Source organism: Anolis carolinensis, chromosome 1 (assembly GCF_035594765.1).
Source record: "Anolis carolinensis isolate JA03-04 chromosome 1, rAnoCar3.1.pri, whole genome shotgun sequence".
NCBI lineage: Eukaryota > Metazoa > Chordata > Lepidosauria > Squamata > Dactyloidae > Anolis > Anolis carolinensis.
This window is the reverse complement of record NC_085841.1, coordinates 48,836,745-48,854,710: the sequence shown is the minus strand read 5'-3', so window position 1 is coordinate 48,854,710 and position 17,966 is coordinate 48,836,745. Positions and strand designations below refer to the sequence as shown.

Sequence of the window (17,966 nt, the reverse complement as noted above, 5' to 3'; positions counted from 1 at the left end):
GGGATCCCAGTCATCCGAGGGCAGAATGAACCTGAATTGCAATTTACAATCCTCTCCATGATCATTGTAGCTCCAATCTTTCAAATATATTTTGTAGATGTAGGGGTTTTTTAACCAGAAAATAAGCTATTACCCTTCATCAAATCTTGTAAAATGCTATTGAGTAGAATAATTTCTGTGTTTTCTTAAATTATTCTTCTATGATTTTACTTTTTATGTTCATTTTCATAAAGTATTCATCTTACATCTTATTGTAGACACTTGAGAGTTGTTTTATAGGACAGAAATGTAATTTAGATTTGGAAAAGCAATATATAACTCAAGACAGATTTCTAAATGCTACTTCGTATGTTATTTCTATGTATTTTAATTTGTGCTGGAAGATCAGAAACGAAGATTTTTAATAATATAGTCTGCTAGTCTGAGCATATGACTAATAATGCAATATTCCTTTATTATGTTTCCAGAAACATTATGCCACATAGTGAGTCTTCAGTGTCACCCTCCTGTGGTGGCATATCCTTAAGAGAGTGCTCCCATGATGCCAGATAGAGAGGTTTGCCTCGAGAAAATAATAGATTTTTGTGAAATATAAAAACAAAGATAATTAAGATTTTTATTCAGAGGGAAACTTAACTGAAGAGAAAAGTCACCTTTATTCATGTCATAAAATAGTAAGTGAGTAACATAGTTTATTTGTATAGCCATGGCCATTACAAAAGAGAATACAGTTGGCCCTTCACATCCACAAGTTCATCCATCTTGAAAATGTTTTTTAAAAAATTCAAAAATCAAACCTTGATTTTGCCGTTCTAGATAAAGCACAGCATTTTACTATAGCATTGTATGTAATAGGAGTCAAGAATCCATAGATTTTGGCATCAACAGAAGGTTTTCGAACCAAACCCCATTGGATACCAAGGGCCCACTGTACATATACTTTTGTGTTTCTCAATGAAAATAATTGCTAAAATAAACTTTTCTGACAAGTAATTTAAAAATTGTCATCACCATAAACCTTTTCAATATTGGCATTTAAAAATGAAAAGGCTACCTTTTCAGAAATGTCAACAGACATTTCAACTAATATCTAAGGGCAAAAATATATTATCCAATCTCCACTATGCAAAATACTAGTTTTTATATGGAGAACAGAAGACGTAGTTGCCTTGGGAAACCCAGTTGCTCGTAGATATTTATTCTGGAGTGATTCTAGATTAATTTTTCTGGTTTTTGTTGTTATTTGCTGTCAAGTCAACTTTAAATTATGGCAACTGTAATGACAAGGGACCTCCAAGATCAGTCCATCTGTATCAGCTTCCCTTTTTTCCAATTGCCTTCCATTAAAAGAAGCATTGTTATTTTTCCAATGTTACATATTCTAAAATACAACAGTCAGACTTTCTGAATATGCCTTCCTATTTAGATTCTGTTGCATATTAGTGCTTCATAACTTTCGACTCATGGATTAAAGAGTGATATCTACTTTTGACTCCTTTTTATCTCTTGATAAGAAATTAACTGTATTAGTGAATTATTTTAGTAGCTCTGAGTTGAAGAGAACCATAGATGTAGATAATTTAAAGACTTCACCTGTTCAATTCATTTGCCATCTATATATCTTAGATCTCTTAGATGAATAACATAATGTTGCCTTTTGTCATAGTTCTTGTTCAGTTTTTCTTGCACTGCTAATTAGTTAATAGGTTTCTATAGTTTCCCAAAATAGTATTGATATATATAATTAGGATTTCATAATTTGGTTGCTAATTTAGGAGGTTATATAATCAGTGTTGCTTAAATTAGTTGTTCAAGAGTTAACCTAAATATTAAACATTGACAGAGCAAATAAACGTCCTTGTTAAACTTATTTATTTATTTACAGCATTTATATTCCGCCCTTCTCACCCCGAAGGGGACTCAGGGCAGATCACATTACACATATAGGCAAACATTCAATGCCTTTTTAACATAGAACAAAGACAAACAAACATAGGCTCCGAGCGGGCCTCAAACTCATGACCTCCTGGTCAGAGTGATTCATTGCAGTTAATTGCAGCTGGCATGCTCTCCCGCCTGCGCCACAGCCCACATAGTGTGATTCAAATCTGTAAGTGATCCTTAAAAATCTATTTTGACCTGCATTTTAATATTAGAATGGAGCTCACGTGTCAGCATCAATATGTTTTTGTCAGGGGAGGTTTTACTAATTTTTTTCCAAAGTTGATCACAACTAATTAAATCAAAAGCTGCTGGGAAAAAAATCAATAAATGCTACAAGAAAATGGCAGAACTCCAGTTTTACATACATAGAAACCAGATGGGAAGGAACAAAACAGTGATTGGTTTGCTGTGAGTTTCTCGGGCTGTATGGTCCTGTTCCAGAAGCATTCTCTCCCGATGTTTTTCCCACATCTATGGCAGGCATCCTCAGAGGTTGTGGGATCTCACAACATCTGAGGAGGCCTGCCATAGATGTGGGCGAAACATCAGGAAAGAATGTTTCTGGAACATGGCCATACAGCCCTGAAAATCACAGCCACCCAGTGATTCCAGCCATGAAAGCCTTCAAAAACCATAATTATTGAATGATTGCATCAAAAGTTTGTCTGTTCTTCTACAGTCATCTCATTTGGACTCAAGCCATTCATTTAATTTTATTTAACAGTATATAGTTCTTTAAGACAGTAATTGTATGGATTTTTTAAACATAGGAAAGAATCACAGTACTTCTATACCACGTGGGAGGAGACTGACAAATATTATTGCAAAAATGGGGGCCCACCAACTGGAATCTATCCATAATTCTATCTTCTCTACACACTTTTTCAATCGTTATAGTGATAATTATATCACTAATTTAGCAAGATCCTTTGTGATGACAATACTTATATTATCACAATGTGATTTCAGAAAACTTTTAGAATATAGATTCACTAAGCCAATGTCGGAAATAGCCTACAATATACAATATTTAGTTGGATCAATACATGATCATTTATGAACAAATTTCCGAAGTCTTTGAGCAGCCATTGAGAACCCATTTCCCTGGAGTTTAGAATTTGATTTCTTTTAATGTTTTCAGTATGGAATTTGTTGTGGCAATACCATATTTCTTTGATTCTAAGACATCATTGATTGTAAGATGCATAGTAATGTGCATCTTTTCAGTACCATGACAGATAGACAGACAGACAGACAGAGACACCCTCAATTCTAAGATGCATTTCAGAAGTAGGGAAATACAGCAATCACTTTCTTTAAAATATGAATGTACCTCCTTAGCAGGAGGGAGCAAAGAGGATTTTTTGCAAGTTGCTGCTTAGTAACTAAGTAGTGGTAGCTATACTCTTAACACAGTATATTTCCATTGAGAGGTATATGATCTTTCTCCTAAGAAGGCTGTTGAATATGACTAAATCTGTATTCACTTTTCATTGCTTATTTATTTCTATTCTCAATCTCACCAGGTCTGGAGAGAACAGAACCACCATGCACAAATGCTATACTTTCCTCATCTTTATGGTCCTGCTACTACCATCACTGGGCCTGAGCAGGTAAAGCAGGCTTAATTTTTTCTCTCTTTGCATGTCTCCCACCACATTGTTGATTACATTTGGACAGTGAAGAATAAAAAATTGACTATGCCATTGACTTACTACCAAAACATCTTAAGAGATTGTGGTTCTACTCTTTGGCAGAGTATGGTGCACAAGAATTAAGAGCCATCCCTTTGCCTTTTCTGGTATTTTTTGTTACTTCTTAACTATGTATCATGTTCTCTATGGCCTTGGCTCATGGTATGTGATGGGGAATTTCCTATTGTGTGACATTTATGGCAAGTAATGCAAAAAAATTAACAGTGCAGATTGCAGAATAGTAGTGGAGAGTTTGTAGAGCAGCAGGTGCCTCTTAAAAGTTCTGCTAGCTTTTAAGTATTTAGTGTTGAAGACTATGCTTCTATCCAGATATATTTCCTCAATTGATAAAGCCACAGGCAGAACCAAAGGCCAATTCAAAATATATAGTTTGGTGCACATAGTATAATGGGGGAAATTCTGTTTCATTCCTGGAAAAATGATGATCTCATTGCCAAATCATGATACAGAATTTCTTATAAGAAAAATAATATTTTTTAAAAAGAACTACTTGAATCTTTACCCTTAAAACAGATAATCCAAATTATCAATATCACAAAGATCAGAGAAAAATACAATTCAAGATGTGCACACTGGTTATAACTTCATTGTTTCTGCTAATCTGAACAGACAAACTATTGACTCTAAATAAATATAACCCCAACCTGTCAAGGACATATTTCAGAGAAAGAGAAAAAGAAGCTTGGTAATAAATGGGATCTGAACAGGTGTGCATGTTCAGAACCACTGTGTTGATCACTGTCTAAATCAGATGGACTTTGACCAATTACAATATGTAGGATCTTATGCGATATGTTGCAACAAGGCCTACATGATACAATTGCCTTTAGAAATCATGTTCCTCTCTTTGTACGTTTTTATTCTTAGTCTGGATGTATTCTTCCGTTGGCTGTTTGACAAAAAGTTCCTGGCTGAAGCTGCTGTGAGATTTGAGTAAGTAACGCCTTTAAAGAAGGGGATGAGTTTGTTTTCCTTGCAATCTGTGCTCCTTCCATGTCCCAGCTCCCTTAGAAAATAGCTTCTGATGGCATTAAGTTAGCCAAGCAATCATATATCATGTTCCCTTCTCCTTTCCCTGCATCTCTTCGGACCCATCTATTTTTTTGTGCTCTCAATTGTTTATGCTGAAGATAAGACAAAAGGGATCAGTTGCTTCCAGAGAAGGGTAAACCAGGACAGTGTGCTGTATAAAATAGAGATGCATCTACCAGTGTTGGAGAATAAACTTACAGATGTGTAAAATCATTAATTGATCTAACATATTGTGTGGGAACAGTCTGAAAAATGAATGCATTAATATTTTTAAAAATATGTAAGAAAGTATCTTTATAAAAGGAACCATGAATGAAGTAGGCAAATGCACCAATATATCTAAGATAGAACTTACAAACAATCTTCCCTTTTCATCTTTGTGCAATGGATGTGCATTCAGATTGGTGTGCTACCTTCCTACTTTCTCCTCTACTCTCTCCTTTTTTGCCCCTCCAGGTGTGTGTTCCTGCCTGATAATGGGGCCTTTTTTGTGAACTATGTCATTGCCTCTGCATTCATTGGGAATGCCATGGACTTGCTGCGCATCCCTGGCCTCCTGATGTACATGATCCGGCTCTGTCTCGCTCGCTCAGCTGCTGAACGCAGGAATGTCAAGCGGGTATGTGGGTCAAGATAGAAAAAGGTTGTGCCAGCTACGTAAATAAGGACAGAACTAGCCTTAAACTAGGGGGTGCTTGGCTGCCACAGAAAGCAAACTGATAGACATACAGAAGCTGCACCTACTAGCATAGTATGACAGAGTACAGAACGTTCAACACCATTCATGGCCCATAACTTTCCCATACCAGTGACTCCATTTTTGTTTTTAGTCTGAACTTTAAAGGGAGTTGTCTAAGGTGACAAACCTTTTTAGAGAGTAGATTCCAGTGCCTTAGATTAAACCCAGTACATATTCACCAGCCCACTGAGAAGGGAGCCACCAGCTGTCATTGTAAGCACACTCTAATGGAAATGGTTTATCATAGGGGAAGGTATGTGCATGAGAGGGGAAGGTAGGAAGGAAAAATTAAATATTGCAGCAGAGTCTCGCATATCCAACCTTCACTTATCCAATGTTCTGTATTTTCCAACGAAGTCTACCTTCTGCCCAGATCCACAGCTGTTTCTCTATGCAACAATGCACAGCAGGCCAACACACCCAACAACAACAGAAGTGCAGCCACACTCCCAAACAAGTGGCAGACGTGTTGTAAAACATGAGGTTTTGGTACTTAATTTGAAAAATCATATCATAATTTGACATTTAATAGGCTTTTCCTTAATCCCTCCTAATTATCCAACATTTTTGTTTCCCTCATTTTGATATGAGAGTCTCCAGAAAAAGAGAGAGAGATAAACAGATGTTCTCAGAGACCTAATATTCCTTGCCTCCTATTGCTGTGACCTTGTAGAATACTTAGACAAACTGACTTGTGGTTTGTTTTTGATGTGTATCTGGGATATAATTCAGATTTCTCTCCCAAGTTTGTGTGTGTGGTTTGCTAGTCAAGTTTTAATGTATTTAATATTTTAATGGTTTTATTGACTCAAATGTTTTGGGTTTTTTTTATTTGTATGTTTATACAAGAACATATCTATCTGTTAACACTGAATAATAGTGTTGTTACTAAAGTGCTGATGACTAATTCTAAGTCAAAACACATGCTTGGGTTTTCATATACACCGGGTCAGAGGAAACCACATTGGTTGACGGCACCACACCTCCCCGCGGATGAAAACCATAAGTCAGTTCAAATGGAGTATGCTGACTAGACGTGTGCACAGCGTTGTTATAGGCGAACTCAGCCACCGGTAGCCATTTTACCCAAGCAGTGGGTTGATCTAAACAAAAACAACGTAAATATTGCTCCAACAACCCATTAACCCTTTCCGATTGACCATCCATTTGTGGATGAAACGCTGAGGAGACGTTCAATTTAGTACCTAAACACTCATGGAAGTGTCTCCAAAAGCGTGACACAAATTGTGGAGCCCTATCAGAAATAATCACCTCAGGAGCTCCGTGCAAACGATAAATGTGTTTGGTAAACAATAAAGCCAATGTAGGGGCCGCCGGAATGGTCGAACAAGGAATAAAATGAGCCAGTTTAGAAAATAAATCCACCACCACCCAAATACATGTGTAACCCCCAGACTTAGGCAAATCAGAAATGAAATCCATGGAAATAATTTGCCATGGTCTCTCAGGAACAGGCAAAGACGACAACAACCCTCTAGGGCGCCCAACAGGCGTCTTACTCTGCTGGCAAACAGCGCAGCTATCACAAAAGCGAAGAATGTCTTGCCGCATCTTTGGCCACCAGTAGTTCCTGGTGATGAGCTGCACGGTCTTAAATCTGCCAAAATGCCCAGCCATGGGTTCGTCATGGTGGGCTCTAATAACCTCCAACCTGAGTGCCCCCACCGGTACATAGACCTGTTCCCTGCGTACCAATACTCCATTCTGATCTTGCAAGTGAGGCAGTATTGTACGATTCCCTGCTGACAACAGCATGAGTTGCTCTTGAGTCCAAACATCTTCTTTCTGAGCCTCTATGATTTGATCATGTAACCCGATCTCATTTTCCACAACACATAAAGAGGCAGTAGGCAAAATGGTCTGGCACACTACCTGCTCATTAGTCTTAAACTCAGGCTTGCGGGACAATGCATCGGCCCGCAAGTTTGCCTTCCCTTCCACGAATTGAACTTTGAAATTAAACCTGGAGAAAAACAAAGCCCATCGGATTTGACGTTGGTTTAACTTCTTGGCCGTTTGCAAATGTTCCAAATTCTTGTGATCAGACCTGACCACGATTTGGTGCCGCGCCCCCTCTAGCCAGTGCCGCCACACCTCAAACGCCACCTTGATCGCCAATAATTCTTTCTCCCATATGGTATAGTTTTGCTCAAATGGTGTTAGTTGCCGAGAGTAAAATCCACAGGGACGCAAAGTCCCTGATGAATCTCTTTGAGACAATACAGCCCCCAACGCGTAGCTAGAAGCGTCTGCTTCTACTACGAACGGTTTGTCCACATCTGGATGTATTAGTTGTCTGCCTGAAAGCTAGACTTTAATTGTAAAAACGCATCGTGAGCTTCCCGCCCCCACACAAATGGCTGTTTCTTACGCAGGAGCTGCGTTAAAGGTACCGTGAGTTTGGCAAAGTTTGGGATAAACTCCCGGTAGTAATTAGCGAATCCTAAGAACCTCTGAACATCTTTCTTAGTCTTGAGCTCTTGCCATGAGTTGACTGCGTCAACTTTATGTGGATCCATTTTGAGTTCCCTTCCTGAAACTACATGACCTAGGAACTCAACTTCAGGTACATGAAAAACGCATTTAGAAGCCTTAGCGAAAAGCCCATTAGCCCGCAGACGATGTAGTACCTGCTTAACATGCTGACGATGTTCTCTTTCATCCTTAGAAAAAATTAAGATATCATCCAAATAAATCACCACAAACTGGTCAATTAAGTCTCTAAATACATCGTTTATGAACCTCTGGAAGACCGCAGGCGCATTGCAAAGTCCGAAAGGCATTACACGGAACTCGTGGCATCCGAAACACGTGTTAAATGCCGTCTTCCATTCATCACCTTCCCGTATTCTAATCAAGTTATACGCCCCCCGCAGGTCAAGCTTGGTAAAGACCTTAGCCCCTTGCACCCTCGATAGTACTTCCGAGATTAAAGGTAGTGGGTACCTATCCCGAATGGTGTGTTTGTTAAGGACCTGGTAATCACAAACCAACCTGAGGTCCCCTGTCTTTTTGGCAACAAAGAACACAGGAGCAGCAGTTGGAGAGCTAGATGGGCGAATAAACCCCTTAGCTAAGTTCTCATCGAGAAACTCTCTTAAAGCTTGCCTTTCTGGTACTGTCAAGGCGTACAACCTTCCTGCTGGCAATTTTGCACCTTCCGCTAGTCTAATGGCGCAATCGTATGGTCTATGCGTCGGTAGCTTATCCGCTTCCTTCTTACAGAATACGTCTGAGAATTCCCCATACTCAGCAGGCACTCCCTCCATATCAGGCTGAGTAGGGTTTAGAGTAAAACATTCCTGCCTCCTAAAAGTTATCTTACGCGTCACCCAGTCCACTTGTGGATTTACTAAAGCTAGCCAATCCATTCCCAGGATCACATCGTATCTGGGTAAGCTCGTAATATCCCAAACAAATGTTCCCGTTACTCCCTGTACTTCCCACATTATTTCTGAGGTCTCATGGTTAACCACCCCAGTCTCCAATAGTCTCCCATCCGCTCCTTCCACCCATACGTCGCATGCTTTACGCACTACAGGAATGCCATGCTTCCTAGCAAATTCAATATCCACATATGAGACCGTAGCCCCTGAGTCCAGCAGTGCCAAAGTAGAAACAAGTTCTTTTCCCCCAACAGATAACGAAATGGGTACAAAGACATGTTACTTCCCCTCAGTTGACTGCTTTAAAAGCCCTAATGCGTTGGACTCGCGTCGCACTAGGGCTGGCCTTTTCCCGAAAGCTGGGAAGGTTTTACATTACAATTTCTGGCGAAATGCCCAGCATTTCCACAATACAAACACAACCCCAGTTGTCTCCTACGGTTCTTTTCTGCTATAGACAGTTTTTTAAACACCCCGAGTTCCATAGGCTCGTCCCCCTTTACCACAGGTGCCTTAGATTCAAACATAGGTGGCGCACATATTGCTCTAGATTGTTTACGGGACTCGAACCTGGCGTCCAAACGCAACACTTTAGATATTAAGGCATCCCAATTTTCTGCCGGCTCCAAGCGTGCCAATTCGTCCTGGAGGTAATCATTTAAACCAGCAGTAAACAAAAGCATAAATGCATTTTCCCCCCAGTCTAACTGATGACGGTACGAATTAAACTTATTTAAATAATCCAAAACAGTCCCCTTTCCCTGTTTCAACCGATACAGAGCCCAACTAGCATTCTCCGTACTGAGGGGATCCCCAAAAGTGTCAGTTAGTAGTTTTTTGAAATCACTCAAATTGTCCTTGACTGGGTCATTTCCCAAAATCAAATTAGTGGCCCATTGTCCTGCAGGACCAGTCAACAAACTCAAAATAAATGCCACCTTGCTAGTGTCCGTAGGAAAAGCTTGTGCACTAAGCTGGGAAAAATAAAGTTCAATTTGTGCCAGAAAAGTTGGCAGTTTGCTCCTAGACCCATCAAAGCGTTCGGGAGTCATAACATGTCCTTTAGCTGGCTGTGCTGCTTGCGCAGCGTAAAAAGCAGCCTGTAATTGATCAAAACGAGCCTTTAACTCCTCCATCGTCTTCTTGACGTAATTAACTTCTACGGAAAAACTTTTTTTATGGCGTTGGGCAATCTGTCAAAGACAGAACGCCACAAGATAAAAGATAACAAAGTTTATTGGAGTTACAGAACCAAAAATGCCCGTAAAAAACAAGGGCTAGGCAAACACTGGCCTTAAAAGTAAAAAGAGACAAGAAAAATGTTCAAAAGATAAACCGGATTAAACCGGAGTTTAATCCGGGTTAAATCAAAACAGCTTGCTTCAGCCTGGGAATAAACAAACAGAAGCTGGTGAACAAAAAGTTCAAAGGAATGCAACTAATTGGCAGCAGATGCTTCTCTGCTGCCAAGAGCTATGTTTGAGTAACTTAGAGGTTACTCCTCCACACAGCAGGCAATTTCCCGATACAAACACAGCAGACGAGGGCAGAAGCAGTCAGCGAAGTCCCAATCCGTTCCGAAGGTCGTAAGGCAGATGCAGACGTTTGTAGTTCACCAGTTCCAACGATAGACACAGGTAGGAGAATCCGAGGCCGTAGTCAGTCAGTCCGTAAGTCCAGAGTAAGCAGATGGCGTCCGTCAAGAAGACGACGGAAGGTCAAAGCTATTAAGATTAAGCAGAGGTTGCACAACAAAACCGCACACAATTCCTCCCGCCGTCTGAGCCCAATGTCCAGGATAACTTACGTAGTCAGCAAACGAATCACACCCGTCTTCAGGAAAACTTCCCACACAGATCCCAAGCGTTCGTCCAGATTACCTTGCCCAACGCAATTTGCTATTGCTCCCAAACCCCATTTTATGCCAGTTACAAGTCCTCATCGCTATCAGCTGTTCTCCTTAGCCCGGGCGTTTCCTCATCACTTTCCTCATCAGAACTGGAACACCTTTGACTACGCCCCACAGCATCCCCAGCTGTGGATCCCGTCCCATCCCTCCAGCCTGTCCACGGGTCTAATCCTGAAGGTCCCCAATCACCTTCCATACTATCATTGCCAGTGGCACCCAAATCCTCCCTTACACGAGTCCATTCCATGCCATCCTCCTCCGAGCTAACCATCTCTTCCTCCATTCTCTCAGTAAACCCCTCAAAAGAATCCTCGTCAGATGGTTCTGCAAAGATATCTCGCAGTCGCTTCCTTTCTCGCTCCTCGAGAGTATCTGACTCTCGAGGAGTCTTACGCCCACGTCTCCCAGTAGTAGAGCCATGAGGCTCAACCATAACACTTTTTCATTCATTTAATTGATTTTGCCTTTTCCCCACCCACTCCTCATTTGACCTATATAGGGCTCACCCCTTAGGCTTTTGTATGTCTACTGAGAGGACCTTTGTTTTTCTTTCTCTACTATTCAGCATCAAGCCTATGAATTCCAGTTTGGGGCTGCTTATGCCTGGATGATGTGTGTCTTCACTGTGGTAATGACCTACAGTATCACCTGTCCTATCATTGTTCCCTTCGGTAAGCATGACTTCAGTACTGTTTAGCCTTTCTTAAACTTTGATAGATAGCGTAGTGGACTAAGTGACTTGATGAGGATGGTAAAAAAAACATCAAAAACATCTGGGCTTCCCCTGGGCAACGTCCTTGCAGACGACCAATTCTCTCACTCCAGAAGCGACTCAAGTTGCTCCTGACATGAAAAAAAACCCCTTTCATAGATATCAGATACATAAGTAGACATAGGCATATCCATAATTACTCTTGTTGCATTGATTCATTACAATAGCTTCTTGCAATAGGGGTAAATTGTAAGCTATGAGTTCATAATAGTTTGGATGAGAATTACTATAAACGTTTCCTGAATTTGTTGACAGAAGAAAAGAACCAGTTTCTCTCTCAACCATCAAATTCAGGGTTAAGTGAGCTTTTCTTTATGTGCAGCCCATTCTCTACAGTGATTCTCAACCTGTGGGTCCCCAGATGTTTTGGTGTTCAACTCCCAGAAATCGTAACAGTTGGTAAACTAGCTGGGATTTCTGGGAGTTGTAGGACAAAATACCTGGGAACACACAGGTTGAGAACCATTGCTGTAAAGTGAAAGCTGGTCTTTTGTCTACAAGCAAGATTCCCACTTACTTCCTCTTCACTTTTTTTCTCACAGGTCTGATGTATATGCTACTAAAGCACCTGGTTGATAGGTACAACCTCTATTATGCTTATCTGCCAGCCAAGCTGGATAAGAAGATCCATTCAGGTGCTGTGAACCAGGTAGTGGCAGCACCTATCCTCTGCCTCTTTTGGCTTCTCTTCTTCTCTACTGTACGCACAGGTGAGCAGTGTCTACAATTTCAACACTGTTACTGCTTAATGGGTTTTTTTGTGTCAGTGGTCCCCAAATTTGTTTACACTGGAACTCTCAGAATTCTCAAACATGCTGGAAAATGAAGACCAACATTTTTGGGACCCATGGTTGTGACCCAGGACCCACAGAGCACTGCTTGAGACTTGTATTCCATTTTTCAAGAATTTAGGCTTTTGTTAAACAAGCATAAAAGGACAAGTTCGGCTCTGCCACTGTCCATCTGATTTCCTTACTGCCTCTGTTCTGATATCTCCTGTTGGACTTGATGATACAAAAGAAGTATATGAAGGAGCATCTTCTGTCCATATCACATTACATCTGATAGAATAAAAAGATTACTTGGCTGCCCTGGTTTCTGTGCTGCTAATGGAGCCTGTGTGAAACTCCTACTAAATAATGTGACCATATGTTTTGTGCACTACATTTTGTGCACTAGATACATTATTTACCACAAATCTTGCTGCCTGCAGGATTCTGGGAAATACCATGTTTCATGTTAGGAGCTGCCCTAGTCATGTGGTTGACGGATTCTGTAAAATGTAGCAGGAAAGTAGCACACTAGTCCTGGATCTGTAGCTTCAACCATTTAGTTTGAATTTTAAAAAACAAAATCTAAACAACAAGCTTAGATTTTGTCATTTTTATAAGGGATACCATTTTATTGCCATTGTATATAATAGGATTTGAGTATCCACAGATTTTAACATCCATGCTGAGTCCTGGAACCAAACCCCTGTGGGTACCAAGGCCTTACTGTGTTATTCAGGCCAGTACCAGAAATTATATAGGTTTGAGGGCTACAGTAAAGCTCTTGGAGTCAAGGGGAGAAATAAATGGGATTCACATTTGTAGCCATTATATGATTCTTTTATTTCTTCAGGCTTCCTGGCTCTCACATCCATGTTTACCTTTGTGGTCCTTGTCATTACCATTGTGATCTGCTTGTGTCACGTCTGCTTTGGACACTTCAAATACCTCAGTGCTCACAATTACAAGGTAAGGCACTAAAATATTTCTGAACGATGGGCATTTTTAGAATTCCCTTAGGATTGATTAAATTGTTAAGATTCCCTAAAGGAATGCAGGAGAACATCTGTATGCCATTGTACACAGTTGTCACATATACCAAACAAACAATGGTTTGTTTCATTTAAGTATACATGCAAGTGAAGAAGCATAATTTACAATGTGGACTACATATTGGCCATTCATTCTCCACTGACTTCATTTGCTTCATAAAAACTCTCTAGGGGTTTATTTCAAAGCTTGAAAAAAATGGATGTCACTTTGGGGGATTGTAATCTAAAATATAACTTTTTCAGTTAACTGTCTTTGAGTTATTGTGGAAATTCTTTTAAATACCTATCCCCCATGGCTTAGTCTAACCACCACACAAGAATATTGTAAACGTGAAATAAAGGTGAGGAGATCCCCATAGAAAAGGAGTCAGATACTGTTTTAGCAAACATAACAAAACTAATAAAGAAATATGTTGAACACATGAACCCCAGCACTTTGCAATGCTAGGCCTTGCAGAGTTGTCTTTTGCAGTCTTTTGATTTTTCCAGATTTTGTTAGACTTAAATTGAAAGTGTGTAATTTTTACCTAATGTTCATATTACAATAGATATAATTTGCACGTTCACAGTTCTGACTACCATGTGCATGTCAAGTGGTAACAACGCCAATTAAACACAATAAAACATTAAAAAGTCAGAGGGGAGTGAACATATTTGCAAAGGAACTCTCTTCCAGAGTTCTCATTCCACTCTGCCTTCTTCCTGAATTTAGAAACACTCCTAAACATAAATCAGGAGGGAATTGGTCAGTTGGCTCTGCTCTTTGGTTTTATGCTACATCTTTGTCTTCCAGATTGATCACACAGAAGTGGATGCTGTGGATGGAAGGGAAAATGGACAGCCAGCCACAAACCCTCCACCAGCTCCTAAATCAGCTGTGAGTCTCCAGCTTCTTGGCTTGCCTTCTGCTTCAGAAGATGTTCTGTGTCCCCTTATGTCTGAGTTTGGAGAGGAAGGAGAGGCCTTTACAGATTTCCTGCCAGATTTCTACCTTTTTGGCTATACTCAGACAACATCCAAGGAATATGGACAGGAAACCGAATTAATTGTTACTGGGCCTCTATAAGATGAGGGATGTTCCAAACCCCTCCTAATATTGTTTATTCACTTTCTGCCTTTTTGTCAGTGAACAGTGAAACCAAACTAAATCATCTCACTTTCTAACTCTTATACACTGCCATGTGCTGCAGAACCATCATTTCCCAATGTCATTTATTGTTAAGTGGATTTGAAACATTTCTTCAGTAGAGGCTTTGTGATACACCCCTTCCCAATCATTTTATGATTTCCAGTCTCTCCCTATTTCTTACCAGTCTGCTAAGACTGTCCCTCCGACAAGATGTTTGAAAATGTTCATTTAAAGTAGGATTTTCTGTAACTCCTAAACAAGAAGCTAACTCTCAGACACTACTTATGAACATTGTTTAATGTTTGAATCTAAACTCTGAAGCCGTAAAACCCTTTTTCTTCCATCCCAACCACCCACACTGTAAAACATCTATCCCATGCATAATGTTACTCTCTTTTGTTTGCTAGTGACTGCTGTCAGAATCCCAAACTGCATTACACTTAACCATCATACCTTACTACCAAGGTCCTCAAACAGACCAGAGGCTAACCACCCCATTCTTTGTTTATCTGTTCTATATATCCATTCCACAGCAGAAGTACATTGCTCAAGTCCTGCAAGATTCTTCACCAGAGGGAGATGTGGCAGAGTCCGAGGAGCAAGGGTCCCAAGACGAGGAGCTCATCAACCCAAATGGCATAAACGATACAGATTTCCAGTCATGCGAGGACAGTCTGATAGAGAATGAGATCCACCATTAGGAATGTGGGAAAATTCAAGCAAGGCAGGGGCACCCCATGAGCTGGCGAGCTGCTGCGCACTGTGTGTATGTGTTCTGTGTGAGCGAGTGATAGAGAGAAAGGCCAAGAAAATGGAGAAAAGGGGAGCATGAGACAGGTACCACCACAGCTCCTTCCTCACCCACCTGGTTCCTGTATTAGTGCTCATTCCAAGGTGGGGAGCAACCTTGCCATCAGACATCATTCCCTGTCTTTCCTACCCCTGTTCTCTCTGTGTCCTCCTCCTTTGGAATGGGAGGTGAATTTCTCTTATAAGCTACCTACCCCTTAACACCTTCTGGAACCCTAGAAACCCAAGACAGCGGGGAGGAAATGGCCGTGTACAATTGCAGCTCCAGCACAACAGGGAGAGGAGCAGAGGTGAGGACAATCAGAGCCCGGATATGACAAAGTGGTCCTCCTTTTCTTTGTCCTCCTCTTCCAGGGAGCACATGCCCCATCTTCCCCATCATTTTCTTTTGTCTAAAATCATGAACACTAATAAGGTATTAGATTTTTAAAAGAGCCGAGCTGTAATCAATGGTACTGGTATTTTCAAACAAAAGGGGGCTGGCTTTGAACTTGGCTGGAATCAGTGATTCCAGCCAAGCACAGCTATTTTTAAATCTGTGTATAAATCTCCCACATGCTTGTGCATCAGTGAGCATTTTGTCTCCAGTGCCCAAGATACAATGCTGGGACAACTATGGTCTCGGCCACTCTTTTCCCTCCAGCAAAGGCTGCGCACATTCAAGTCTAGAGCGAGAGGGATTGTACAGAAAAGGGCCCTGCTGCCATGACTGTGATCCAATGAAAGCCACGACTGGAGAGTGCTACCTGGCACTAGAGTCTGCCAGTGAGCAGCTGCTAGTGGCAAATGCAGCTCCTATGGCAAAACAAGCCCCTTGCAGGGCGAGGGGAATGCCAAGAATTAGCAAGGAAGATTGTCTATCCAGTACTTCTCTCCTCATCTTCCTCTGCTTCCTTCCATGGCAAACCAACTACATGGGGGCCCATATTACACATTGCCGGGATTCCCCATCTGGGGTACAGTGCAGTTTAGGGTCTGCTGCATTTTTGCACATTTGTTTTATCTTTAAACCTGACTAAAACCCAAACACTCTCTTTGTCTTGTCTAATTTCTAGGGAGGCAGAAGAGGGGAAGGGTTGGTTTTTGTACAGTTTGCTATAGAGGGAGAGACCACCAAATCCCAGGGGCTGTGAAGCTTCTGAAATCATCCAGCTCCACCTCCAGGCCTTGCATGATACCTCCTCTCTTGTGCGTTCTATCACAGGCAGGTCACTCTGCTGTGTTTTTCCAATCCTGCTGCTTTGCATGCAGCTCCAAGAAACCATCTTCTGACTCAAGCTGTTGCTGTCTCCTAAGCTTTCTCTTCAATGATTCTTCAGGCTTTATCTTCAAATTCACATCTCATCACTGTATCTGTCTCCTTTGCATATACGTTTGGGAGAGGTCCTGTGTTCAACCCCAATAGGGCACTGTTTGATTTGTTTATTCCTGTTCAGTTGCAAATCTTGCGTCAATTTCTGAGAGTCCTTTCAATAAATCTACTTGGGAAGGTTCTTTCAGCCTTGCAGGGAGATGACAAATAGAAGAGATGTAGATGTTACAAGTAGCAGTCCTGGCTCAAATGGCCAGCTATTCAGGGGTGCATTCAGGGAACCCAGGGATTTTAGACCAGAGTGCATCAACTCCATGAGTTGAATACTCTTCTCAACATGGATGGAGGGCTCAGTTTCTGCTGCTTAAGTGTCTTAATGTTTGCCCTCCCATCGTCTCCACCTCTTTGTTCCTTGTCTGCAAGAAGCCATCCTTGAGGGATGCTACCAGCATTACCAGAAGCAGAGACCCACCTTCCTCCAAATAGGATCCAAGGTGTTTTTGTTTATTATATCTAAGGTATTTTATAGACCTGAATGAATTAAGTCATCATCTCTCTAACACGGGGCAAGGTTGTGTATCTCCATATGATGCACCCCATAGTTAAAATGGGGGAGCTAACTCACACAAAGATGAGATTCAGGATTGCTTAAGTTGCAAACAGTCAGAAATATAGCCAAGACTCTGCTTGGAGCTTCTTGACTAGAGAACTGGGAGAAGGAGATGGACTTCATGCGCCCTTCTAGGAGATGTGAGGATCTGAGGATGCCCTCAGGAGCTGAGCCATGGCTTGTGGTGGGTTTTGTAATGGGTTTCCTTTTCAGGTGTTGTCTGGGAATTAGTTTGGGGGGATGGGGGAGAAGCCTGTGTTTAAATTGTATCTTATTCTTCCCTTGCCATCATCACCACACATTCAGCCACACTGCTGCTGAAATGCACGTGGATTTTATTTTAATTGTTTGTCCCAGGATGTTTTTTCTGATACAGTCTAGAAATAGTATGTGTTCCATGCCAGGGTTTCCTCTACATCTCTGTACTGGCCCCTTGGCGCCATAATTTCTAAGCCCAGCCACCACTGCCCTACCTGCATCAGCCTCACAGCCTCAACTTGGGATGGCTCTGATCTCTCTGTACATACAGCCGCAGGACAGGGCTGGCTTACTTATGTGGTTAGTGGATGGGGTTGGGTGTGGACCATTGGTCACCCCCCCCCCTCCCCCTTGCAGGGAGCTGTGTTCTAACTGGCACTGTGTCTGCGTAGAGATGTGTATAATACTCTGTATATATTTGTGTAAAAAAGAAAAAAGAGGAACTTATCATATTTTGGTGTCTTTTGTCTGTATTTGTGTTGAGGTAAATTCAGGGAGTGTGCCAAT

At 41.3% G+C, this 17,966-nt stretch overlaps 1 protein-coding gene across 5 annotated transcripts in view; it reads left to right on the top strand.

Moving 5' to 3' along the window:
- tmem63b (transmembrane protein 63B) overlaps positions 1–17,911 on the top strand; it is a 111,366-nt gene extending 93,455 nt beyond the window's left edge. For 4 of the 5 annotated variants that reach the window (XM_008125034.3, XM_062973890.1, XM_062973892.1 and 1 more), the window contains 8 exons: positions 3,471–3,557; positions 4,527–4,592; positions 5,148–5,310; positions 11,312–11,417; positions 12,061–12,228; positions 13,142–13,257; positions 14,134–14,217; positions 15,003–17,911. In XM_008125034.3, coding sequence (XP_008123241.1) covers positions 3,471–3,557; positions 4,527–4,592; positions 5,148–5,310; positions 11,312–11,417; positions 12,061–12,228; positions 13,142–13,257; positions 14,134–14,217; positions 15,003–15,170 — 958 coding nt within the window. In that variant the 3' untranslated portion in view covers positions 15,171–17,911. The remainder of the gene's footprint in view (positions 1–3,470; positions 3,558–4,526; positions 4,593–5,147; positions 5,311–11,311; positions 11,418–12,060; positions 12,229–13,141; positions 13,258–14,133; positions 14,218–15,002) is intronic. The other variant, XM_062973893.1, reaches the window with a different exon arrangement.
- Positions 17,912–17,966: the final 55 nt, after the last annotated feature.